This window comes from Natator depressus, chromosome 8 (assembly GCF_965152275.1).
Source record: "Natator depressus isolate rNatDep1 chromosome 8, rNatDep2.hap1, whole genome shotgun sequence".
Taxonomy (NCBI): Eukaryota; Metazoa; Chordata; order Testudines; family Cheloniidae; genus Natator; species Natator depressus.
Window position 1 is genome coordinate 62,947,869 of NC_134241.1, and position 27,476 is coordinate 62,975,344.

General features: G+C 46.7%; 2 protein-coding genes across 2 annotated transcripts in view; both read right to left on the reverse strand.

The window, feature by feature from the left end:
- The window catches only part of LOC141992283 (coagulation factor XIII B chain-like), a 40,459-nt gene extending 20,222 nt beyond the window's left edge, over nucleotides 1-20,237 (reverse strand). Inside the window, exons 1-3 of the mRNA XM_074961166.1 lie at nucleotides 20,174-20,237; nucleotides 10,311-10,511; nucleotides 7,981-8,166 (exon numbers count right to left, since the gene is read on the reverse strand). Of these exons, the coding sequence (XP_074817267.1) occupies nucleotides 7,981-8,166; nucleotides 10,311-10,511; nucleotides 20,174-20,237 (451 nt within the window). The remainder of the gene's footprint in view (nucleotides 1-7,980; nucleotides 8,167-10,310; nucleotides 10,512-20,173) is intronic.
- Nucleotides 20,238-25,004: 4,767 nt separating this feature from the next.
- The window catches only part of ASPM (assembly factor for spindle microtubules), a 37,753-nt gene continuing 35,281 nt past the window's right edge, over nucleotides 25,005-27,476 (reverse strand). Inside the window, exons 26-28 of the mRNA XM_074961169.1 lie at nucleotides 26,478-26,654; nucleotides 25,283-25,455; nucleotides 25,005-25,202 (exon numbers count right to left, since the gene is read on the reverse strand). Of these exons, the coding sequence (XP_074817270.1) occupies nucleotides 25,097-25,202; nucleotides 25,283-25,455; nucleotides 26,478-26,654 (456 nt within the window). The 3' untranslated portion in view covers nucleotides 25,005-25,096. The remainder of the gene's footprint in view (nucleotides 25,203-25,282; nucleotides 25,456-26,477; nucleotides 26,655-27,476) is intronic.

Genomic DNA, 27,476 nt, shown 5'->3' on the forward strand with positions numbered 1-27,476 from the left:
AATATGCATTAGACATACTGGCATCAGTGTAATGTATTATAAAAGTTATATCCCAACCTGTGGGCAGTAGGAGAGAGAGATGTAAGAATAAGGGCCACTGGTGAAGATGAAGAAGGTGACGGTGATGAGGAAGATAATGGCTAACGTTTAAGGTTGTTCTGCAAGGGATGGTGTGAGTGTGGATGTTCAGGTGTACTTTCTGTGTTATCTCTATCTACCTTATTGAGTTACAGTGTGTGTGTGTGTGTGACTATCCTGAATGTATTAATAAATTATTTGTAAACACAGAAGAGTTCTTATAGCATGAGTGTTGCCACTGTGTGCATCAAGGTTCCCAGTTATATAGTAATTTTAGTAATACTGGACCTGATCTTGGGACAAGAAAAAATGGTTACTCACTGTCATAAATATAAAGGGAAGGGTAACAACCTTCCTGTATACAGTACTATAAAATCCCTCCTGGCCAGAGGCACAAAATCCTTTTACCTGGAAAGGGTTAAGAAGCTCAGGTAACCTGGCTGGCACCTGACCAAAAGGACCAATAAGGGGACAAGATACTTTCAAATCTGGTTGGGGGGGTTGGCGGGGGGAAGAGAAGGTTTTCGTCTGTCTGTTGTGTGTGCTTGCTGGACACAAGCAATCCAACTCCATTAGAATCAGTAAAGTACGAGCAAAGGAATGCGTTAGCTTATTTTTGTTTTGGCTTGTGATTTTTCTCTGTGCTGAGAGGAAGGTGTATTCCTGGTTTTCTTTTTGTAACTTTAAAGTTTGGCCCAGAGGGAAATCCTCTGTGTTTTTTAATCTGATTTCCCTGTAAGATTATATTCCATTCTAATTTTACAGAGGTGCTTCTTTTACCGTTTTTCTTTCTAATAAAGTTCTGTTTCTCTTAGAATCTGATTGGGTTGTTTTTTTTTTTTAAGTGTACTAAAAAAACCCAAGGTTGGTCTGTGCTCATCTTGTTTATTCTCAAGCCTCCCCAGGAAAGGGGTTATGGGAGGAGGATATTAAGGGAGAGTAGGAACTCCAAGTGGTCCTTTCCCTGAGTTTGTCTAAATCACTTGGTGGTGGCAGCGTTAGCTAATCCAAGATACAAGGAAGAATTTGGGGGGAGTTTTTAACCTAAGCTGGTAGAAATAAGCTTAGGGGGTCTCTCATGCGGGTGCCCATGTCTGAACTCTAGAGTTCAGAGTGGGGAGGGAACCCTGACACTCACCTTTCTGTAACTGTTGTTCTTCGAGATGTATTGCTCATATCTATTCCAGTTAGGTGTGTGCGCGTGCCATGTGCCCGTGTGCCATGTGCACAGATGTCAGAAACTTTTTTTCCTAGCAGCTACTCGTTGGGCCAGCTGTGGAGCCCCCTGGAGTGGCTCTATATATGACCCTGCTGGCCCGACCCCCTTCCATTCCTTCTTGACGGCTACTCAGACAGAGGGTGGGGGGCATGGAATAGATATGAGCAACATATCTTGTAGAACAACAGTTACAAAAAAGTGAGTAACCGTTTCTTCTTCTTTGAATGCTTTCTCATATCAGTTCCAGTTAGGTGACTCCCAAGCCTTACCTCGGAGGTGGGGTCAGAGTCAAGGAATTTCAGACTGGAGAATCGCCCTGCCGAAGGCCCCATCATCACGTGATTGGTGGACGATGGTGTAGTGCGACTTGAAGGTGTGCACCAAAGCCCATGTGGCAGTCCTACAGATTTCCTGGAGGGGTACATGTGCCAGGAAGGTTGCTGACGAGGCCTGAGCCCTCGTGGAGTGAGCCGTGACAACAGGCGGAGAGACCTTCGCTAAGTCATAACAAGTACGAATACACGCCCTGATCCAGTAGGATATCTGCTGGGAAGAGACCAGCAAACCTTTCATCTGATTCGCTAGAGTGACAAACAACTGGGTTGTTTTGCAGAATGGCTTCATTCGGTCTATGTAGAAGGCGAGCGCCCTTCTAACGTCCAGCGAATACAGCTGCTGCTCAAGGAGGGTGCCGTGCGGCTTTGAATAGAAAACCGGCAGGAAAATATCCTGGCTGACATGGAAGCGGGACATGACTTTTGGTAGGAAGGCTGGGTGAGGCCTAAGCTGCACCTTATCCTTATGAAAGATGGTATACGGAGGCCCACATGTGAGGGCTCATAGTTCAGAAAAGTGTCATGCCGAAGTGATGGCCACTAGGAAAGCAACCTTCCAGGAGAGGTGGAGGAGCGAGCATGAAGCTATCAACTCAAAGGGAGGACCCATAAGACGAGACAGGACTAAATTGAGGTCCCAGGCAAGGACCAGGGGCTTCATCGGAGGATGGATATTTTCTAGTCCTTTTAGGAAACATCCCAGCATAGGGTGTGTAAACCCTGAGCGCCCAGAAAAGCCTGGGTGAAACGCCGAAATAGCCACAAGGTGAACCTTGAGAGAACCGAATGCCAGGCACTGATCTTTCAGGTGCACCAAATAGTCCAGGATGCACAGGATTGAAGCCTGGAGTGGGAGTACCTGCCATTGGGCACGCCAGATACAAAGCAAAGTGGAAACGGTTTTCTAAGTGGTTCTGGTAGAAGGCTTGCAGCTTTCCAGGAGCACCTGCCTCACGGGTCCGAATAGGCGAGCTCAACTTGGTTCAACCACGGATCCTCCAGGCCATGAGGTGAAGTGACTGAAGGTCCGGGTGGAGGAGGCAACCTTGATTCTGTGAGATAAGGTTGGAAGTGAGAGATAGGCGGATTGGTGACTGGATCGATAGGTCCATGAGGGTGGGGTACCGCACTGGTGAGGCCAAGCTGGGGCCACCAGGATGACATCCATCTTGTCCCTGAGTACCTTGAGAAGCACCTTGTGGACGAGAGGAAATGGCTGAAAGGCATATAGTAGTTGACCGGACCATGGGATCAGGAAGGCATCAGCAATCGAGCCCGGGCTGTGACCCCAGAAAGAGCAAAAGGTTGGGCACTTCCTGTTGGCCCGTGTGGTGAACAGGTCAATTTGGGGAAACCCCCAGCCGCGGAAGATGGAGTGGATGATGTCCGGCCGAATCGACCATTCGTGTGTGAGGAGCTGCCTGCTCAAGCTGTTCACCAGAACGTTTTGAACATCTGGCAGGTATGAGGCTTGGAGAAGGATGGAGCGGGCTAAACAAAATTCCCATAGAAGGAGAGCTTCCTGGCAGAGAGGAGATGACCAGGCTCCACCTTGCTTGCTTATGTAAAACATGGCCGTGGTATTATCTGTCAGCACTGCTACACAGTAGCCCTGCAAGCAGGACAGGAATGCCTGGCATGAGAGGTGGATTGCCCTGAGCTCTTTGATGTTGATATGTAGAGAGAGTTCCTCTACTTGCCATAGGCCCTGAGTCGTCATACTCCGAGATGTGCTCCCCAGCCGAGTGCTGACGCATCCGTTACCAATATCAGAGTGGGCTGGGGGAGGTGGAACGGTACTCCAGCGCTTACCATGCGGGGGTCCAGCCACCATTGTAGGGAATCGAGGGTATGTCCCAGAACGGTCAGCATCATGTCCAGACTGTCGTGGCCAGGGCGATACATGGACACAAGCCATGCCTGCAGGGGCCTGAGCCGCAACCTGGCATGCTGCACCACGTAGGTGCAGGATGCCATGTGGCCCAACAGCTTGAGGCACTGTCTCACCATGGTGGTGGGAAAGTTGCAAAGGCCGGTGATCACATGCGTGAGGGCTAGGTGGTGGGCCTCTGGGAGGAACGCTCTCGCCTGGTTTGCATCCAGGACTGCCCCAATTAACTCTATTGTTCGTTTCAGGGTGAGAACAGACTTGTTGACATTCAGAATAACACCTAAGCAGTCGAACGTGTCCCTGACCAATTGTACCTGTGATTCTACCTGCTGACGAGACCGGCCTCGTATGAGCCAGTCGTCTAGGTATGGGCAAACGTGCACATGAAGGAGGCGAAGAAAGGTTGCCACGACTACCATGCATTTGGTACACAGGCCAAACGGAGAACCGTGAACTGATAATGTGTCTTCTCTACTATGAAATGGAGAAAACGTCTGTGAAACAGGTTGATTGAACCGTGAAAATAAGTGTCCTTCATATCGAGGGTTGCATACCAGTCTCCTGAATCCAGGGAGGGGATGATCGTGCTCAAGGAGACCATGCAGAACTTTGAGTTGACGATGTGCTTGTTGAGTTCCCTTAGGTCCAGAATGGGCCGTAGACCCCCCCTTTGCCTTGGGAACGAGGAAGTAGCGTGAGTAGAAACCCTTGCCTCTGAGCTCCCAAGGTACCTCCTCCACTGCTCCTAGAGTGAGTAGGGACTGGACCTCCTGAATCAGGAGTTGCTTGTGAGAGGGATACCTGAAGAGGAATGGGCAAGGGGGTGTGGGAGGGCTGGAAGGAGCAGAAGTAGATAGAATAGCCTGCCTCTACCATGCGGAGGACCCACTGGTCCGATGTAATAAGGGATCATGCACAGTAGAAGTGGAATAGACTGTTCAGGAAGAGAGATAACTCGCTGGGATATGGACTGGTAATCCGTCCTCATGCGCATCTTCAAAATAGGTGCTTAGGGCCTGGAGCGGGCTTGGACTGTCCCTGGCCCTGTCCAGAGGGAGGACACGATGGTCTGAGCCTGGTGTATCTACTCTTCCTGCGGGAGAAGTCCTGCCTGGGTCTAGTGGGGAAAGATCGCTGCTGGGTGGGCTGGGGCTTAAACGGCTTTCTTTGAGTCGCCAGGGTATGCATGCCTAGAGACTTAATTGCGTTCCTTGAATCTTTCAGGCTATGCATGGGGGGGAATGGGTAAAAAGGTATTAGTATCCCTTAGTGGGGACAAAGTACTTTTTTTCAGACCCTTTGGCCATGGCGGGAATGGAGGTCGGAGTTTGCCGGATTGTTTTGGCATTCGACTGAATGGTCTTTATAACGGGCAGCACCACCCTAGAGGGCCCCCCTGGTGTCAGAATGTCCACCATCGGGTCCTCTTCTTCTATGACCTCCTCCACCTGGAAATTCATGTTTAAGGCCACTTGCCATGGGAGTTCCTGTAGGGCCCGATTGTCCATGGGTGGGGGGATGGATGCGGATGTACCCGCCACTGCCTCATCAGGAGAAGATGAGGAGGCGGTGACCGGCAGGGTTGGGTCTGAGACAGCCCCTTGGTCCACTGGTTCTGGTTCCTCCTGGGCCCAGGGTGTAGCCTCCACTGGGGTTTGTGCAGGACGACGACTGACGGCTGCCTCGGGAATACAGGACCCAGAACGTGATGGTGGAGGGACGCCTGGAGGGGCGCCCTGGGCTTGGTGGTACACCCAGGGAGTCCAGAACCGCCACTGGGGCTGCCAGCAGGGTGCTGAAGCATCCCGTCTGAGACTGCCCAGATGTGATCGGGGTGCCTCCGATGCTCCCGATGCCCTACCCGACCTGGGAGAGGATGACTGGGAGCTGGACGGCCAAAGAGGGGCAGTACGCTGTGCTGGGAGGGTTCCACTTCCCCTGATGGGTGGAATGGGTACCATGCAGAGTGGTGAGATCCAGACAGTGATCGGCAGTGCCGTTGTGGAGAGTGGTACCGGGAGATCGACCAGCGCCGAGATGTTGGACTTCGCCTCGGTGGAGAGCGGCCACAGGAGTGCCACTGCGACTGGTGCTGTGCCGGGGAATGGTGCCGTGCCAGTGGAGAGCGGTGCCGCGAGGGAGAGCGGTTTCACGAACAGTGTCACGGAGAGGTGCGGTGCTGCGATGGGGAGCTGTACCGCTGCACGGAACAGTGTCCGTTCAAGTGGTGCCACAAGGTCTCAGACCTTGGCCTAGACCTCGAGCAGGACCACGACCTGTCAGCCGATGACCACCTCGAGCGGGAGCAGCTCCAAGGATTGAGGCTGTGAGACCAGTGCCGCGAGTTGGACCGATGCCATGAGACGGACCGGTGCAGAGCATGGGTGCGGTACCGGGACTCAGAGCAGCGCGGTGGTGCTGGTCTGGGGGCAGACAGCCCAAAGATAGCCAGTTTGCCTCTTGACCGTGCCGGGGCTCAAGATGGTGTAGGTCTCAAGACCGAAGACTTGGGCGTGGTCATCTCAATGAGCCTTCTGGCGGCCTCAGAGTTGTCGGGTGTGGAAGGCAGCATGACCTCCTCAACCTACCGCTGCAGGAAGTCCGGCGGTACAGGGCTTCCCGGAGAGGCAGGGGCTCGTGTAGGACGAGGCCTACTGGAAGGTCTGTTGGCCTTATGTCCCTGGTCCGCACCGTGTCCTGTCGGAGGTGTGACTACCGCCTCGGGCCTTTGTGGGGGTTTCTCCATGGCCTGCTTCTTACGGGTGGCTGGGGAGTGAGAACGGTGCCAGGGAGAGTGCTTTTGGGCCCCCGGAGACCGCCGGGCGCTAGAGGGGCATGCCGAGTCCTTTTTCAGCGCTGTAGACAGCACCGCTGGAGGAGCGCTCCACACGAGGCACTCAGGGCCAAGTATTGCGGTGGACGGAGAGCAGACTCCATGAGGAGTTGTTTGAGTCTAATGTCCCTCTCCTTTCTAGTGCAAAGTTTAAATGCTTTGCAAATCCTGCACTTATCCACCTGATGGGCCTCTCCCAGACACCAAAGGCAGGAGTTGCCCATGGGCTTAGACTTGCCACAGGAGCTGCAAGGTTTGAAGCCCTGGGACGGCATGCCCCATAGGGCACTCGTTGAAGAGGGAAACCCCTTCAAGCGTTAACGACTATATGTAACACTAAAGATAACAAATAACTAACATTTAACTAACAAGAGAGATAAGTAGAGTAGCTAGGGAGTAGTGGAGCACTTGTGAACAAGAGACCACTGTTCCAACAATTGTCACTGGCAGTAAGAAGGAACTGAAGGGGGGGTCGGGCCAGCAGGGTCATATATAGAGCACCTTATCGGCGCCACTCCAGGGGGCTCCACAGCCGGCCCGAGGGGTAGCTGCTAGGGAAAAAAGTTTGTGACATCCGTGCACGCAGCGTGCGCGCACACCTAACTGGAATAGATATGAGTAAGCACTCGAAGAACCTGTTAACCCTCTAAGTGATAACTGGGAATGCTTAAGTGTAGCAGGATGCTATGGCAAAAGCACCTAATTAGCCCCTGCCCAGTCAGCTCCAATCAAGGGAAGCAGATTGGGGCTGATGGAAAAGGTCTGATGCCAGCCTGAGGATTGGCAACACCTGCTGGCCTGACAAGCCAAGGACTATAAGGGCTGGGAGGAAGCCAGAAGGCTGGGGGCAGCCAGGGAGAAGCCAGTCAGTCAGGGAGGGAACTGGAGGCTTCCTAGCTGAAGGCTGACTCTGCCTGTAAAGGAGGTGACTAATCCTGCAAGCCTTGTAAACAGATAGACACTGGTGGTGGGATAACTGTAGGTAAATAAAGACACAGGTGTTGCACAACCCTGAAGCCTCTCTGAGCCTTATTGGAGGCAGAAAGTGGGCCCCAGGAAGAGGGGCGGGTCATGGACCCTGTTACATTAAGTAATTAATATAATTAATACATAATCTATAGATCAGTCTACACATTTAAGTTTAATTATTCACTGCCACACTTTTACATTGTAAGTTAGTATTAATGTGACATCAATAGAGATTATCACCCACTGTCATTCAATGCTATGGTGTTTGTATAGTAGCTCCCTTTCTGAAGTTAATATCCTAACAGTGGAAGGACACAGAAGTATTAAATGTAAAACAGTATTTATACTATCCCTAACCTCATTAGAAAATGTGGAGGGTTTCAATCGTTTAAGCAATTATCTACCTATTTGGCCCATGATCCTATATACACCTTTACATGCAGACTTAACTTTATGCATGTGATGTGAGTAGTCCCAATGGGGACTATCGTCATTTAATGCAAATTGACGTTGCCCCATTGATTTCAACCAGCTGAAAATTTGCCACAGTGAGTTTAAAAGCTGCCCTAACACAGGGAGACTCCAGCTGTAATGGTATTGTATAGCAGCAAAGATACAAAGAAAGTCAGTTATAAAGAGGAATGTAAATTCATACCAAACTTTTTAGCACAGCTTGGGTGAGAAGACCATCCTTCTGGAAGACATTGCACTGTTTCTTTAGCATTACCTCCTGGAGTTTGATAGCCGGGAGCACATCTGTACAGCAATTGTTCCCATATTTTGTAGGACACTTTTGTATCAGAGAAGATGCCATTTTCCAAGAGAGGTTTCCTACATTTTTCTACATGAAAATAAGTAGGTTGATTAGAAGGAGGCAACTGACAGAGTATTATGCTTCTCTGTAACTTAAGTATATATTTACATGGGGATTTGTCTGCTTCCTATATTTGCCTACAGTGAGGAGATAACGAGCCCAACGATTTTTCTATCTGGTTACTCTCCTGACATAGTAACAAAAAACCCAATATCAAATAGGTATTTTAAATGTTGAAATTAGAAAGATAATAAAGTCACCTAGTTTGGTGAAGCTAGACAGTGGTGGGGTTCACACAATCTTCTTTCTTGCCAGTCTTAACTGTTCTCTTTATTCTGTTCCAGATCACTACTGAAACTGCAGTGCACACAGTGAGTCCTGAGAGTTGGAGAAATTACTCACCTTCCAAGCTATAAGACTCTCTCCCAGTGAGTAAAATAGGAGCACTTGCAAAGACATAGTGAGAGTTCTCTCCCAGCAGCAAATAAAGGTCACCAGGAAGGGAACTGATGACCATGATCATAAGCAGATGAGAGCACAAGGAGAGCAAGAAAGAGTTAAGTGTTTTGGTGACTTCACTGTCTACCGGCCAGATGTGCCCTCTGTTTTTTTAAAAGTTATTTTAAGAGGCACAGATGTTCTCCCCACTCCTCCATAACCTCAGAACTTGATATTACTGTGTGTAACTCTGGAACCTGACATTACTGCAGTCAGCCATTTTGTATGTCCAGCCACTGCTAGCTGAAAACCAAATACCACATAGCTAGAAATAATCTTAGGGCTTTGAGAGGCGAGGCCAAACAGCTGTATGTTTGCAGTTTCTGCTAATGAGAATGGGAGGAGGGGACAGAGAGTTAATGTACCATGAGAATGGAAGGAATGTTTGAACAGTCCTTGGTTTTAAGTGCCCCTACATATAAATTTTAATGTTATGACTAGAGATACACAAAATGCTTTGTTAAGAGATAAATGAGTATGTTGCTTAAATTAGGAGAATTGGTGACCCATTGGGGTTACTGTGGTGACCCACTACAAGTCGCTATGAGTTATGTGCTTAGTTTAAGTTAGCTATAAAAGATTAGGCAAAAGGATACACTTTGGAGCAATCCAAGGAAGCTTTTCTTTGGGCAAGGAGCTGGCACCTAAACTCCCTAACGGCTGGATGGAAGGAGGGCGCACGGAATTCTAGTTGTTGATTATTCAAAACCATCTCAGACTTTGGGTAAATATAAATGTGTAGGATGCGCTGAACCTACTGCTAGAGCACTTTTTTGTGTGCGCGTGAAAGCTAATAAAGTAGTTTTAGGTTAAAGCATTCTTGTTTGTACCAATCATTTATCAGACAGAAGAGCTGTGTCTCCATTGATTTATTCCTGACACTGCCTGAAGAGAAACAGTCAAGTTACCACTGCTTTGGGTTCTGAAAACCCCGGGTAACACCCTAAATACTCTCTGAGATGCTCTTACTGTCTGAGGAAGCAGCCAACCAGTCACCTGCTGGCAACTCCTACTGATGCCAAAGTGTAGCTTTCACTTTGTTTAACCCCTGCTGATGAGCCAGGAAATTTCTGTATTGGGGGAGGGTTTCCACCTGTAAGAGGCAAAATTACTGAAGATGAGGGGAGGCAATGTGAACTAAAATCTGACTGAAATTGGTCATTTGCTCATCATGGAGGATGGAAGGGGAATCCAGTACCACTTGAATAAAAATAATAATGAAAACACAAAATAAATAGGGATGTTCTGAACATAAGAACAGCCATACTGGGTCAGAATAAAGATCCATCTAGCCCAGTATCCTGTCTTCCGACAGTGGCCAATGCCAGGTGCTTCAGAAGGTTAATCAGAACCAGTAATCATCAAGTGATCCATCCCTGTCGCCCATTCCCAGTTTCTGGCAAACTGGGACTGGAGACACCATCCCTGCCCATCCTAGCTAAGAGCCCTTGATGGACCTATCCTCTATGAATTTATCTGATTTCACAAAAAGGCAATATTGCTGGGTTTGGTACCAATTTTCAGAGGGGGGTGGTGGTAAAAAAAAAAAAACTGTCAATATCCAGTTCCACTTCCTAATTTTTCCCTAATTTATTGTTTCATTACTACACCCTCTTGGTGAAATCCATTACAGTGTCCACAGGAAACAAAAAAGGCTAATGAAATTGACTTACGATAACACTTTGGTGCTGGCGACCATCCTGTTGCTGTGCATGTTATCCTTGCATCTTGACTCCCAGATTCAGTTGTATAGCCAGCCACGCAGGTGTAGGAAATCTTTTTCTCTTTACTCATTGGAAAATAATAACTTTTGAAACTATAATAATACTGAGCTATCTTCCCATTTTCTATGAGTGGCAAATCGCAAGGCTTATCTACAAAAGATTTAATTATGTTTTGTTCATTACAAATTTATCCCATGCATATAACAGTGCTTTCTGGATTAATTTGAAATTAATTGGCTTGGCTGAATGCTCTGTAGGTACCTAGGGTTCATACATGAGGTCCAATTCTGCAACCGTTTACCCTTTGAACTTATACTTGACTTGCCTAGTTGTTAGTAATTATACTGAAAACCAAAGACATTTCTTTTCACCTTGTCCTATACTACAAGAAATGGGCAGATTCAGTGAAACTAAAAAGGTAATATATTTAGAAACGGGATGTCAAAATTTATGGCCTAAGGGATGGATTCAGCCCTTGATCTATTTATGTTGCATGCTAGACACATTCAGATGGTCTAGAACCTCAGTTTTCATCTAAAAAGAGAGTTCTAGGCCTCATGGTTGCAATAAATCTAACACCCAGAACCTGCCCCCCTCAAAACTCCTCCCTCCCACCTAAGGCTCTGGGAGGGAGTTTGGGTGTGGGAGGAGGTCTGGGGAAGGGGATTGGGATACAGGCTCTGGAAGGGAGAGACCAAAATTGCTGGAGTCCCAGGGGCCACATTGGGGAGGTTCTCCGGCCGCAGATGGCCTGGGGGCCAGGAGTTTGAGACCCCTGACCTAAGGGCTTGTCTACACTGGCAAGTTTTTTCGATGAAACTAATGTCAACAAGGGGAAATCGACAAAAGCAAAGTCACCAAAGCATGTCTACATTTGTTCCCTCTGTCGACAGATCATGTCCACATTCAGGGCACCTTTGTCAAGAGTGAGAGCAATGGACTGTGGGTATGTATCCCACAGTGCCTGGTGACACCATCCATCGCTAGGTGTTGTGAGAATGTGGAAACAGAGCACGACGCATCCTGGGATGTGCAAAATGTACTGTCATGCACCGCTTTGTATCCCATCCCTCCAAAGGTCTCTGGCTTTCTTTCGCGCCATTTTTCCAACTGTCATTCTTTTGTAGTGCGTGCCAGCATCTGCAATGAGAGAGGATGGATCCTGCACTTCTCTCCTATGCGCTGTTAGCTGTCGTGAGGACATCGCACATGGCAGCACAGTTACTTGCAAAGTTAACAGAGGATGAATTGCAGGCACCCAAGTGCGATATGGACGGCAGCAACTTATCAGTGCTTTGTGCATTCACAGAGCAGCTGCATATGGCAGAGCATTGCTTTTGGGCTAGGGAAACAAGCACTGATTGGTGGGATTGCATTGTCATTCAGATGTGGGATGACGACCAGTGGGTACAGAACTTTAGGATGCATAAAGCAACCTCACGGAGCTATGAGCTGAGCTGGCCCCCGACCTGTGGCACAAGGACACCAGATTGAGAGTTGCCCTTTCGGTAGAGAAGCGTGTTGCAATCACTGTGTGGAAGCTGGCGAATCCAGACTGCTACCGGTCAGTCGCAAATCAATTTTGAGTAGGAAAGTCCACTGTCGGGGCTTTATTACTCCAAGTGTACAGGGCAATAAATTGCATCCTGCTGCATAGGACCATGACTCTGGGAAATGTGCATGACATAGTGGGTGGCTTTGGAGAGATGGGTTTCCCTAACTGTTGCGGGGCGATTGATGGCGCACACATTCTAATTTTAGTGCCAGACCACCTTGCCTCTGAATACATTAATAGGAAGTGATACTTCTCCATGGTGTTGCAGGTGCTTGTGGATCACCAGGGGCTTTTCACGTACATCAGTGCAGGCTGGTCTGGAAAGGTGCATGACGCATGCATTTCAGGAACAGTGGCCTGTACAGAAAGCTGCAGGTAGGGACTTTTTTTCCAGGCCACAAGTTCACAGTGGGGGAATGTGGAAATACCCATAGTAATCCTCTGAGATCCAGCTTACCCCTTACAGCCCTGGCTCATGAAACCTTACACAGGACACCTGTCAGCAACAAGGAGCGTTTAACAACAGGCTGAGCAGGTGCCGCATGGTAGTCGAATGTGCCTTTGCCCATCTGAAAGCTCGCTGGAGGTGTCTCAATGGCAGGCTAGACTTTACCAAGGATAATATTCCCCTGGTCATAGCCACCTGCTGCACTTTGCATAATCTGTGGGAATCGAAGGGTGAAATGTTTGCTCAGGTGTGGAGCACTGAGGCAGAGCGCTTGGCTGCACAGTTTGAACAGCCAGATGCTAGGGCTGTCAGAGGAGCCCAGAGGGCTGCTATTAACATCAGAGAGGGTTTGAGGAACCACTTTGACAACGAGGGGCAGTAACACATGTCTGCTTTGGAGTTGCTTCCCTGTACAATTTTGGGGCCCAAGATCTGTGCAACACAATGCTTCCGAAGCCTGTACCTGAGAGTGAATTGATTGCTGTACACGCTTTTGTAGAACACAGAATAAAAACGCTGTACCATTAAATACCTTCACCTTTATTTATTGTTAAAAAGGGTAAAACCTCACAACTGTGTGTCGCTCCAGCTATCATTGTGCAAGCTGTAAGAGGGGGCTGGAGTGATGGGGAAACTCAGGAGTGCTGTGGAGTGAAAAGGAATGTGTGGGCATAGAGGGGGGTGGGGTTGGCAAAGAATTGTGCATCTGCTGCATAGGTGCTCGAACTCGGATCTGCTCAGTCTACAGCTGTATCAATGATTTGAGCATCTCCGTCTGATCCTCCATAACTTTTACCATCCACTCTGTCGCTTGCCGAGCAAAAGCAGCAGTTTCTTTTCTGTCCTGCCTTTCGGCTTCCCAGCACTCTTTCTGTGCCCTGGCCTGTCTCTCGTCACGCGGCAGCACCTAGCCAAACATCTCTTCTTTGCTGCGCCTAGGATTTTTTCTTATCTGTCGCAGCCGGTCCGCGGGGGTATGTGGTGTGTTCTTCAAGGGCTGTACTGAACAGAAGAGGGATTGTTACATTTCAACAAACGATTGAAACGTTTTAGTAAAAAGGGAATTTTGCTAGTAGAAAATCACTTTCTCTCTGACACTCGAGGCAGGCCCACAGCTCCGCGAGCACCCCAATCATGGTGAGTTTCGGGAGTGGGGGCGGGGGGGAAGGCAGTTGTGCATATGGACAAAAAGGTCTCAGCTTGCAGGGAACTCATTCTAAAATTATCCCACAATTTTTCACAGGGGGCCAACCTGCTGGCTGACAACTCGCTAATGAGGGTGACTAGGGAAACCAGGGCTCAGTTTCTGAATGCTTGCGGCTTTCACCCCAGTCTATATGCAGCTCAGCTTTGTGCCACATTGGTCCCAGCTCCAGTGACTGCTAAATGGCATGGTACAGTTTCCTACAATGGGGGACCTAACGAGACTGCATTCCCTTGGAATCTGAGGCAGAGGATTAACAAGTACCTCTTGGAAACTTTCCAGAGCCTCTCTCTAGAGGATTTCCTGCAGGTCTCGATGTCCATTGACACCCTGCTTGGCCATGCAGATTAGCTACACACTACCTGCCTCCAAGTTTTCGATTTCCTACACAAGGCACAGCAACTTACCTGGAGTCTCATCGGCTTCCTGGTCACCATTGAGCACTTCTGGAGTGGAGAAAAGTTCCTGGCTCCTTGCCCCACCAGGTGACCCCTCTGGGAGCACCTTAACCTCTTCTAGCTCAGCTTCTTCATCCAGAATTTCAGCCTCCAGGTTACCCCCTCTTTCTGCTGCCTGCAAAGTATCCACGGGGCAATTGGCAACGGAGGTGGGGTCACCACCGAGGATAGCATTCAGCTCTTTATAGAAGCAGTAGGTCTCCGGTGCACCATGGAGCGATGGTTCGCCTCCCGCGCTTTGTGGTATGCCTGCCTCAGCTCCTTTATCTTCGCTCTGCACTGTTGCGTGTCCTGATCACAGCCCTTATCGCATAAGCCTTGAGACATTTGCCCATATGTGTCCCGATTCCTATGGGTCACTCGCAGCTGCGACTGAACAGACTCCTCTCCCCATATACTGATCAGATCCAACAACTCAGTGGTGGTCCAAGAGGGAGTGCGTTTGGGGTAATAGCCACCCATGCTCACCCAGGAAGCTCCTCTGGGAAGCCAGCAAACAGGAAATGAGTTTTAAAAGTCCCCGGGCCTGCAAGGGGGAGGGGTGGGTTGGCTGCAGGGCAGAGGAGTTCAAACCGCTGACCAGAGCGGCAGCAGGGGAATTGTGGGATACTTTCTGGAGGCCAATAAAATCGGGGGGAAAACTGTTTTGTCTACACTGGCTGTTTGTCAACAATAAAGGGAGGGGAAAAGACAAAAGTCTCTCGCAGGGTTTTTTTGCAAAAACTAGGGTTTTTTCTTTTGTTTTTTTAAAACAGTGACCTTGCAGTGCATATGGCATTGCTGTTTTGTTGCCAAAAGGCAGTTTTTGGTGACAAAACTTGCAAGTGTAAACAAGCCCTAACTGTGACATCAGGGGGAAATTGCTGGGGACTGGAGAACTGAATCCTAAATTATATTCCAGTCCACGGTCTATCACTTAACATGGAATGTGGCCTTTTGCCCCAAGCAAGTTTGGCACCCCTGCATTTTTTTTTTTTTGTTAGAATAAAGGAAAGTAACTACTACTTACTAGTAACTATTATTGACATCATCAGGCTTGATTAATACTTAGTGAATTAACATATTGCTGTACTAAACAAAAGACAGTCACTTACCTTCTCGTAACTCTTGTTCATGTCCATTCCACATTAGGTGTGCGTGCACTGCATGCACAAGCATCGGAAACTTTCCCTTAGCAGCTCCCATCGGGTCGGCGGGGGGCCCCAAGTGGCGCCACTGCGCCGTGCATATATACCCCTGCCGGCCTGACCCCCTCCGGTTCCTTATTCTCAGCAACTCCGACAGAGGGGTAGGAGGGTGGGTGGTGGAATGGACGTGAACAACACATCTTGAAGAGCAACAGTTACGAGAAGGTAAGTAACCGTCTTTTCTTCTTGGAGTGCTTGTTCATGTCCATTCCACATTAGGTGAATCACAAGCTTACCTCTGGAGGAGGGTAGGAGTCACGGAACAACTGATCGGAGAACAGCTCTGCCAACTGCCGCATCTTCTCTGGCCTGCTGGTTGACCGCGTAGTGGGTCGTGAAGGTGTGCACTGAGGACCAGGTGGCTGCTCTGCAGATCTCCTGGATCGGGACCTGCACCAGGAAAGCCATGGAAGTTGCTTGCACCCTGGTCAACCTGGCCTTTGTAGTTGGAAACTGGCGCAGGGAGGTCATCGCTTGCTGGATAGCCCAGAGTCGGGATACTGGAAGGCTTAACCGGGCTTGCACCGCGTCCATGACCGCCCCTATGAATTCCTCTCTCTGCGTGGGCACGAGATTGGACTTGGGGACGTTGACCAGGAGCCCCAGCTTGTGGAACAATCTCAGGGCCACCTCCATGTGGCCCCGCACTTCCGCTTCAGATCAACCCACCAAGAGTCAGTCATCAAGGTACGAGTAAACCCAGATCCTCTGCCTCCATAAGAAGGCTGCCACCACCGCCATGCATTTCGTGAACACCTTTGGGGCCGCAGCTAGACCAAACGGGAGAACCGCAAACTGCTAATGTTCTTGGCCCATGGTGAAGCGCAGGAACTGCCGATGTGCTGGGTTGATGGCGATATGAAAGTATGCGTCCTTCATTTCCGAGGGCAACGTACCTGCCCCCCGGATCCAGGGAAGGGATGATGCTGCCCAGAGACACCATGAGGAACCGGGCCTTGACCAGGAACTTATTGAGTCCGTGCAGGTCTAAAATGGGACGAAGGCTCCCTTTGGCCTTGGGGATGAGGAAGTACCAGGAGTAGAAACCTTTCCCCTTTAGCCCGTGTGGCACCGCCTCTATCGCCCCCGCCTCTAGCAGCAAGCGAACCTCCTTCTCTAGGAGATGCTTGTGAGAGGGGTCCCTGAAGAGGGACGGGGAAGTGGGCTGGGAGGGAGGCAGGGAGGGAAGGAAGAGAATTGCAGTGAGTACCCGTTCCGTACCGTGCGTAAGACCCAACGGTCCGACATAATGCTAGACCATGAACGGGAGAAACAGGACAGGCGGTTCAGGAAACAGAGGGACGGATCCGGTGACTGGTCTGGTACGCTGTCCTCGAGCACACCTTCAAAAGCCTGGCTTAGTGCCTAGCTGGGATTTGTGCTGACCTGGGTTCTGACCTGGAGCATTATTGTTATTATTGCGCTGTCGCCTGTTATCCCTGCCTCGCCTACGGTAAGGCTCATGCCTATGGCAAGGCTGGTACTGGCGTTGAGGGGAAGGCTGTGGCTTAAAGGGCTTCCTGTGGGTCACCAGGGTGTGCATACCCAGCGACTTAAGCGTAAGCCTCAAGGACTTGAGGGCATGCAGCCTCGCATCGGTCTGTTCTGAAAAGAGCCCGAACCCTTCAAAAGGGAGGTCCTTAAGCGTATTCTGGACCTCAGGCAGCAGGCCTGACTCCTGAAGCCACACCGAGCACCTCATGACCACCCCGACACGATTGTTCTAGCCGCCACATCTGCCAAATCCAGGGAGGCCTGGAGAGAGGTCTTGGCTACTGCCTTGCCCTCGTCCACCAGAGCCGTAAACTCTTGTTGGGAACCTTGCGGGAGGTTGTCCTTAAACTTCCCCACTGCCACCCAGTAGTTAAAATTATGCCTGTTGAGGATGGACTGCTGGTTAGCAATCCTCAACTGAAGGCCTTGTGATGAGTACACCTTTCTGCCAAAAAGGTCCAGGCGTTTTGCCTCCTTGGCCTTAGGGGCTGGGGCCTGTTGTCCATGGTGCTCCCTTTCATTCACCACCAAGACCACCAGGAAGCATGGACTTGGATGGCAGAAGAAGAATTTGTAGCCCTTTGACGGGGCAAAGTATTTGTGCTCCACACCTTTGGCCATTGGAACACTGGAGGCCGGGATCCGCCATATAGTCTTATAATTCGATTGGATGGTCTTAATGAGCGGAAGCGTTATTCTAGCTGGACCTTCGGGGCTCAAAATGTCCACCATGGGGTCCTCCTGCTCAACCATCCCCTCAGTCTGCAACCCCAAGTTCTGGGCGACCCTACGCTGTAGCTCCTGGTGGGCTCTGTGGTCTATCAGTGGAGGGCCGGATACTGCTGTACCCGCCACCGCCTCATCCGGGGATGACGAGGAGGTTAGCAGCTGCTCAACACCCTCTGGCTGGTCCTCCTGCTTCCCCTCTCCCATGGGAGGGGCCTCCAGCTCAGGCCGGTGCGGGAGACCTTGGGGGGACACCGGACTCGGTGCTGGTTTATCCTGGGGGGATGCTGGAGGCCTGGATATTGTAGCTTCCGGCACAGTCAGGCATCGGTGCGGGAACCGGGACCACTGCATCGAGTTGCTCGCCCTGGACGGGGCCCCTTGGCGCTGTTGATAAGCCCAAAGAGTCCAGAAGGGCCAATGACCTGGAGGCCCCCATTGGGGATGCCAACCCGTCTGAGGGTCCCTGCTGTCTGGAGCACGGTATAAGTAACCGTAATGGCTGGAGTCTGCGCTGGACTGCGACAACACTGACTGCGAAGGCCACAGCGGTGCCAACGATCTGTGCTGGCGGGAGATCAACGAGCGGCTCCTAACCCAATGGGAGCGGGACCGGTACCAATATCCCCAGGACCGGGATCCGGACTGGGATCGGCGCCGGCATTACTGGGACTGGGATCAGCATCTGAGGGAGTCCTCCGGCGAGGGCTGTCTTGACTCCTCTGGTGCCGGTCTCTTGAGTGGTGCTGGAGAGCGTTGTGCCCCTTCCGTGGATAACTGGGAGTCCGTGGAAGCGGAGCTCAACCAGGATCAACTCCAGGAGCGATGCCAGGACTGTGTCCTCGAATGGCACACCATTGCCGGCTTACCCCTCGACAGCACCCGTGGCATGGGTGGCAGAGGATTCTCCCTGTATGGGAGGTGGCTCGCCCCTGACAGCTCAATGAGGTCCTTCGCCGCTTCAAAGGTGCCAGGCGTGGAGGGCTGATCCATTATGTCCTCAAGCCCACCGTCCGCACTGAGGTCACTTAGGCTTGGACTCGGTGGGACTTGTGGTGCCAGAGCCACCACGGCCGGGACAGCGGCCTTCCCACTCTTATCAGTGCTTGGGGCCTTAGAAGGCACTGGCCTCCTATATGGGGAATGTCCGTACCTTCCTTCCGGCTGCGCCGTAGGTCGCACCGGGGAGGACGAGCAGTGCCGGGGCCTAGTCTGGTGCTCTGGGACCGACAGCATTTGGTGTTTAGCCACTGCTGGGTCTCTCAACGACTCTGGAGCACTATGCACCGAGGAAGCCGGAGCCGACGTCAGGCGCTTTGGGCCCAGTGGCTGCAATGTGGCCTCCATCAACAACTGCTTCAAACGAAAGGCTCTTTCTTTCTTTGTTCTTGGCTGGAACGCCTTGCAAATCTTACACTGCTCAGTTTGATGCTCTTCCCCCAAGCAACGTAGACACGAGTCGTGGGGGTCACTAACTGGCATAGGCTTGCGGCATGTGGTACAAGCCTTAAACCCGTGGGCCTGCGGCATGCCCCGCGGCCCGGGGCAGGTGCTGGAAGCCTCCAAGCACCTAATCACTTAAGTGTCCACAACAAAGGTATGCTAACTAACTGATAACAGCTATCTAACTCTGAGAAAGGCTAAGGGACTGCTCTCATACGAGAGAGAGAGAGAGAGAGAGAGAGAGAGAGGGGTTGTTCCAACGCCACCATGGATGGCAAGAAGGGACAGGAGGGGGTTGGGCCAGCAGCGGTATATATGCACGGCGCAGTGGCGCCACTCAGGGGGCCCCCCACCGACGGGAGCCACTAAGGGAAAAAGTTTCCGACACTCATGCAAGCGGCGTGCGCACACCTAATGTGGAATGGATGTGAACAAGCACTCGAAGAAGAAACTTGAAATACCTACATTCCCAATTCCTTTTGACAGGTGTAACAAGAGACGGTAAGAGGGGGCACCTTAATTCAAAGAGGTCCTACCAAGAGAGCAGTCTGCAAACCAATCCGCACTCTGGAAGCTACATGGCACGAATTTATAGACTGACAGCATGTAACTTTCTTACAGTGGAAAAACTAAAAATATAGACAAAAGTAGATTGGTCCAGTTAGAAGCGACACAGCCTGCAGAAAAAAAAAAAAGGTAAGGGAGGTGGATATCCGTGGCTTGTCATATTATCTAGTCATGGGAATAGTTAGAAATCTTGGCTTCTAGAAAATAAGGGTGAAGGGAGCAGTATCCCATGCTGGAGGGACCAGGAACATGAGGTGCAGAGCATCATCTTAGGTTATATTAGCTATAGGCTAGCATTTGATTCCCTAGTTCTCTTTTGCTTTTATAAGTCTGCGTACCTTCAACCATTGCAATTTATATGATTGGTCTACAAACAAAATGGAACTAAAGTCTGTTTCTGTAACTGCTGCAGAATGAGCTCAAAGGAAGTGGTTCCAGAAATAATAAAATGGGATGTTCATATGTTAGTGTCTGAACCTTTTCCCAGAAGTGCTATATGTGTGTCAATTTCAAGGTTCAACATAGCAACAGCTCACTCTTCATAGCAAGTGTTCAATCAAGAATATTAGAAAGCCAAACCCCACTAGCAAAAATATATCGCCATTAAGAATAAAACCATTTATCAAATTAAAGTGACTGCATAAAGCACTTTCCTAAGAGCAATATGTAAACTATATATTCTAGATTATCATATTCTTTTATAAATAAATGAATGCCTCAGTACTTTTACCTTCTGCAGAGGTTTCTCCTGGATCAACCAAAATTATGAGAAAAATCCAGCTTTTAAATGCCATATTTAGTGTTGTCTCTAACAATATAGTTTTCACCATTCTGTGAACACTAGTGGCTAACTCAGTATTTCTTTTGAAAATTTAGTTAATTATTTACAAAAAGGTATTTGGGGTATGTTTTGTAACACAAAAAAACGATATTTCAAAGCACTTCCTGATTTTTATTCCTTAAATGGAATGACTAGACCTGAAGTAGCTCTATTTTAATTAAGAAGCTCAACAACAGTGAGGCATAATGAGAAAAACGCTGAAAATGGTAGCTGCTTTCTCTATAAAATAAATGAACTTTGGCAAATGGTAAAATAGATTAATTGGAAACTAGTAGTCATAAATGCTGGGAATTTTCAGGCCCCCTGGTTTAAAGGCCATTTTGCTGTTATCAATTTATTTACTTTGGTTGATAGCTTGTCTAGTGTTCTCTTCTATTTCTGTCCCTAACTGGCTACATTCTACTAGTTTGTTTGCGCTGCTAGGTCCGGGGGGCGGGGGGGAAACTGTCATGCCCTTTGTCTACTAGACAAACAAAACTTTGTTGCATGATCAGACTGTTTTATGAATTCCCCGGCTTTAATGGACAGGATAATCCCATCTTTTGGTTTTACAAATTCCAGCAGAAGACATATTCATATTCTGACCTACATGCACACTCTCTTAGAAGTTCTAAGCAAAGACACAACTGATAAATTAAGCTAAAGACATAGTTTCTGAGATACTAGAACAATTGCTACCAGTTGATTCAATAATATGCTGCAAGTATTTTAACAAGGGCTTCCATAAAATTTTCTTCCTCAGCCTGTAGAACTTCATGAACCAGGGGTTCAGGTTCCTGTAGAAGAGACAACAAACTGGATGATCTGTTTAGGTAGCTTCCCCATTTAAATAAAAATACTCTTCTATAATCAAACAAGGAGACACCACAGCAGTTAGACATTTTATTAAAAGCCCTTTGCTAGAAATGTTTATACTTTTCACTGAAAGAAAAAAAAACACAGAGTACCATATATGGATACTAAAGCAGGTAGCCCATCGATGGTGAGCCCTTACCTAGCAGCTGGTGCAATTGGAGAGTTTCCAATGCTCTTCAGAAATAATTATGAGCCCCAGGAGATATTTTCTGGTAAAGATCAGTTAGCAGTACCCAAGAGACAGCAATTCCCTTATAGACAAGAAAAATCATCCCAAATCTTCCCTTCAAAGAAATTATAAAATTTTAAACAAGGAGCTCCCAAGGGTCCCCTCCTGCATATCACCAATTTTATTATATTACATGAGTGCCTCTGAAGAGAGATTAAGAACAATTAAAACCAAAAATCAAGAAATCCTGTCTCCACCTATGTGCTGGAGGTATGGTGGTGTTGGTAGGATTACTTTTGTCGTTAAGTTCTCAGTGGTTAGTATGTATTAGTTTCACAAGACAGTTCATTGGCTACATTGAAAATAAAAACAACTGAAAATTATTAGTAGACACAACCATGTCACATTACTCTGCATTTATAGTGCAGTAACACATGAAGGCCTCAGCCCAGTTGGACCCCACTGTGCTAGGCACCATTAAACATATAATAGTCCTTTCACCAAAGAGCTTAATATGAAATGTTATAGTATTGAATTATCAGTCCCTATAGTTATCTCTGCCCTAGATGATTTGCAAACTTCTGATGTTGTGTGAATTCCAAAACAATGTAGGCATTACTGCCAACATTACAACCTCCACAGTTCCAGGCATTTCCTTTATTTAGCTAAGGACATCACATGGTTTTATTTAGGACTCTGTATATGCAGAAATATAAACAAGATCTCAATTGATGGACACATGAGGTACAGACCAAGGGCTAACTCCTCAGAACTGTGTTAATTTGCCCCAAGGATCTTGCCATAACTCAATAGTGACATTGTTACACTTGTTTGTGAATGATACAAATGTATCATACACAAGGACAGATTGCATATTGAGAAAGCCTTTTGGGGCACAAAGCCCAGAGCTTATGTTTTTAATACACCTGTGATGGCTTATGTAAGTGTACTAAAAATACAGTGCATGACCTGAGGGTGCAACTTAAGAGTTGAGTTCTGGGTGACTATAAACAGGAAGTATAGACGGGGATTTTCTTTACCTTTGTTACAGCAGGCTTCTGCAATTTTGAAAACAGGATTGAACAAACATGGCCAAATACAAGAAACGCTAGATCTATATTGAACACTTTCTGGTTTCCCCTACACTTTCAAGAATGTAGCATGTTGTTTCAGGTATATTGGTTTGGAGTTGCTAAAGTTGTGTGGAGACTGGGGAACTTTGGGAAATATTGACATTTGGGCTTTTAACAAGTTATAGCAGAGATTCTCAAACTGGGGGGCTGGCTCCCGGGGAGGGGCATGGAATACATTCTAGGGGGCACGAGAAGCTTTAGGGTGGGGAAAAAAATCATGTACTGTGTACATTTTACCCACAGCAACGAATACCTAGCAAAGCTGATCCCTCCAGACCTTTCAGGGCCTCAGATGGCGCTGTGCATTTGACTCTACACGGCACTGTGCATTTTGATGGATTTCTGTTAAGCTTTGCATAGCATTATACAAAGTCATTGCCATCTATATGTTAATCCGTTTGCTATGACTCAATGTGCACATTTAAGTGCAAGCATGGACCACAATCATAATTTTGCTTTTACTCTTCTCACAATGGATCCTTGGCTCATTCATGCAACAAGGAAAAAAAAAAGTGAAAAACAAAGAAGCCGAAACTGATTCAAGTGAAGTGCTGCCACCACATATATTGGTATATGTACTTGTGTGGCAGGGTGTGTGTGTGTGTAAATTACTACAGACACAAAGAAGGGGGAGAATGAGTAAATAAATTTGAGAATCACTGAGTTAGAGTAATAGAGTTTAAGGCCAGACCGTCTGACCTCTTATATTTCACAGGCCGCCAACACCACCCAGCACGCTAAACCTAGCAACCAAAATTAGATCCAAATATTATAGCCCACAGAAGTCTAGACCATTTGTCACTGGGAGAGAATAGGAGGATGCACCAATACCATAGGCCCCTGAAATGGCAGGGAAATGACAGATATACGCACATAATCCTGGCAAGAGGCCTAGGCGCACATACTGCAGAACATAAAAACCCACCAAGATTACAGCAAATTTGACCTGGGGGGAAATTCCTTCCCAACATACATCTTAAAGTTTCTGCATCTGACTATCTTCTTTGTCTCCTCTCCTCCTCAGGTCACTTCTTGTGCTAACTCAGTAGCCAGTCTTCTCTTCCCAGACCCAATTCCTAGGAGGCTCCAGCCCCTGCAACTACCACTGAAACTCCACTTTAGCTGTTCACTGCTCCAATATTTGCTAGTGACTGGCTTTTAAACCTAGCCAAACTAGGGCAGCACCGCCCTCCTCTTACAGGATACTCAGAAAGCACTGAGTTATGCCACATACCTGCAGCAAGCCACTCACAAATCAAGACCACATTCAGAACACAAAATCATTCTTCTCTCAGGGCATACCCCACAGAAACTTCACTGCTAGCTGCTTGTTTTGGCAAGACTAGCCCCATATAAGATCATATATGACATGAATGGGTTATTTGCTAGCATCCAATAGTCTGACATAACAGGAATCATCTAGCAGACATTGTTTTTAAAAAGGTCACTAAAAATTGTAGTGAAAGCATTGGGCACATTTTCAAAGTGATTACTCCTTAGAAGTTTTCTTCAGGTTTGTAATTAGGGGTTTAGAGACTGGAAAACTTTGAGTGCTTGACCTTCAGAACTTTGTTTAAAAACCGGTCCAGTGTATTGCATGCATCTGGAGCACAGCCATCTGAAGTTCAACTTTGCCTGATGATTTAGTGACCAGAAAGACATGGTCTTCTTTTGGCTTTCACTTTATGATGCACCTAGGTTTTCTTTATCACTTAAGAGATGCGGTTTTGGACATTGCCAATAAGACTATCTAAATAATTGGTTTCAGAAAGCCAGCCCTCAATGGAATGATTCTGAGAAAGAAAAATTTCTCCATCCTCCAAAGAGACTTGTTTGTTTCTTTTTAATGCTTTCTGTGCTGTTCCTTAGACTTGTTTCAGAAAGATGTGGGTAAGAAGCAGGAAAGAAGAAACATTTAAGGGAGATGCTGTGGAGGGCTGCTGGAGGGATGTATCCATGTTCACTGCTGGTTGAACAGGAAGAGTCCTGGCCCCTGTCAGTAACTGATGGCCCAAGAAGAAAGGGTCTAATTAGAGATAAGGATTGTGAGGTTTATGTATTTATCCTCATAACACTCCCCTGTACTATTATCCTTATTTTACAGACAGGGAACTGAAGCACAGCTTTAGTGATTTGCCCAGGATATCTGTAATGGAATGAAAATTGAAATTTGGGTCTCCAACAGCTCAAGGTAGTCCTCTAATCACTGGACCATCCTTCCTCTCATGTATACCATCTCTGCAGGCTGACTTGCACACTAATATTTAGTCCTCATTGCCAAATGGACATTCAAAACACATTCAGCCTTTGTGAGAAGCTGCATGTTAAATTGCTGCCTTGTTTTTTGGTGTTTGTATTTTTTTTTTAATAAGATTACAGCTGCATAAAAACAGTATATTTGAAATAGTAAAGCAAGGAAAACACCCAAGAGCTTCAAAGCAGTTCAGTATTTTATTGTACAATTGCTTTAGGCATTAGTACAAAGTAGCATTAAAAAAAAAATGTATATAATACAAAACATAAAATAAAATGCCAATTTTAGAGTAAATTTGCATCTTTAAGTAATCGCTTTTGACACTAATTTGTTTTCCCCCTAAAAAGCATTTAACCATTTTGAATACACACACACACACTTTCAAAGATAGTATCTACATTTTAGTGGTAAGCAGTACCAAGTGTATCCATTACCATTCGAATAGCTTGCAGAGGATCTACAATTTCTTGCATGTTATCTTTCCTTAAAACCCAGTCTGGTTTAATTCTGAAAAAAGAATTGCTTGAAATTAGACAGTATATTTTCACAAGAAAAAAAAAAAAAGCAGGTTAATTTAGAATTCTTACCTTGAAACTACTTTTGTTCGTACAGGAGTTACTGGAACAAAGAAACTCCCACTCATGGATGTGTGCATCTTGTGTTTGGAAAGAGTTCTTTCAGCATCCATTTTGTGTTTACGAGCTGTAAGTTTGTACAAGCTATGAATACGAGAAGCAGCTCTAGATGTGCTTCGGATGTCCTAAGAAATACAAATTTCACACAATCAATACTCAAAAGGTAATTGAATAGGAAGTTAATAAATAATGGAAAACTACTCAATTTGCTCAATAGACTACATTTTCATAGAACATGCAGCACTTCTCTCCATGAAACACACACTGAAATGTATTTGAAAGCAACAGATTTTTAATTTCTGTAGGCATTTCAACATCCTGATGGCATTAGATATTTGAACGATCAGTGACACTGGAAGATACACAAGTAGCTTTATAACCAGATATTTCCAACTAAACTATTTCCAGAAAGTAATTTTATGCCTTGAATACAGTTTGTCTAATGATGGTTCCAAAGATACAGCAAACATTAACTAATTAATTTGCAGCTGCACCAGTGGAAGTGCTAGATTGGACAAGGACACAGGTGGATACCAGCAATATTACCACTGAGTAACATAGAGCTGGTCTGAAGAGATTTAAAATGACATGTGGATAAACAGCTGGTGGCTATTTATATCTGAAGCCTTACCTACACTAACACTTGCAGTGTTGCTACCACCAATTGAGCTACACTGATGGGAATCATTTTAGAAATACAGCTAGTGTACACAGTTTATTTGTCTGCCACGAACCAGGAAACAATGGTGCATGCCAACATGAAGTCTCACAAACCAACTGTACGGTAAGTAGAATTTGAGAACATTGATAAGTCTTACTGGATTGGAATGGAGAGCAAGGGCAAAGACAATATTTACAAAGTGTCATCAAGAAAAAGAAAGTACCAGTGGATAATTGTCAATGTTTTTAAATATATTAAAAAAAAAGGGGGGTGAAAAGACCCTGTTGTGCAACTCAAAGATCATGCATCACACTCAAGGTGAAATATACATCATATTACACTATTATAGCAACAAGTACTATTGTAACTGTGGTGGATACTGCTTCAGTCAGATGCATATACTTCAACAGGCAGTCTAAATAATTTAATAGCAACCAGCTGGAAGAAGCCATAAGAAACTACGAAAAATGAAGCACTAAAACTTACAGCAGCTCTCTTTGAATCCTTTAAAAGGATGGCCAACAAACAACACGTTTTTGTGAAAATGCTTCCACCTTTCTCTGACGTTTTGTCACCAGCCTTTTCTCTGTACATCTGCAGTAGGTCCAATAATGTATCTACAGAATTTTCTACTTCATAAACTGCTTGAGTAGTTCTTTCATACTTAAAAGGAAGACAGAAAAGCTGATGTAAATAGATCTCAAATATAGCCTTATCAAGCTATAAGAAAATAAAGACTACTCTCATTCAGGCCAACTGGGTGATACTTTTATTATATGGATTGCAGTTCAGATGAAACAATTAATTTCTGGGCATTAAGCTACAGTGCCAAATTGCCCTATGATAAATTGTTCTAAAACTTTTTTTTCTAGAAACTGGTACATATTGTGCTCTCAGATTTCTTAGCCAGCTACAATGCAGTTCAGTTGTCTAACCAACATTTTATCCTTTCAAACTTTTCAGCAATGTATACTTCTTTTAAAATCATGCAAGCCTACAAAAAATATTAAAAATCAGTTTGATTAATATATACTATTTTTGTAATGAAATACAAGATATTCACTTAGGAAAATTTATTAGACTTGAATGCTAAACATTTTACTGATTTCAGCGCATCACATATGAATGACTGTTTCATAAATCTATACATGTTTGTATTATATAGCCAACACTCAAGTTGGTACATCTAAAATTCACTGGTTTTGCAAACATTTCCATTAAAAAATTAAATCTGTAAATAGAACTAATCCATCTCCAACCCAAAGTTATGCTGAGTTAGCTTTAAATAATTATTTCTTATAGAACTGTTTATCACAGCTATAGATATGAAAAGGTGAGAATTTGGAAAAGCATCCTATACCAGTGTTTTATGTATGATTTGTAATTAAAATATTACAGAAAACTTCAGTATGCAATACCCTACCAATGATTATTTCTCTTTTCTGTACAAAACTGTTTTCCAATTCCACATTGTAAAAAGCCCGG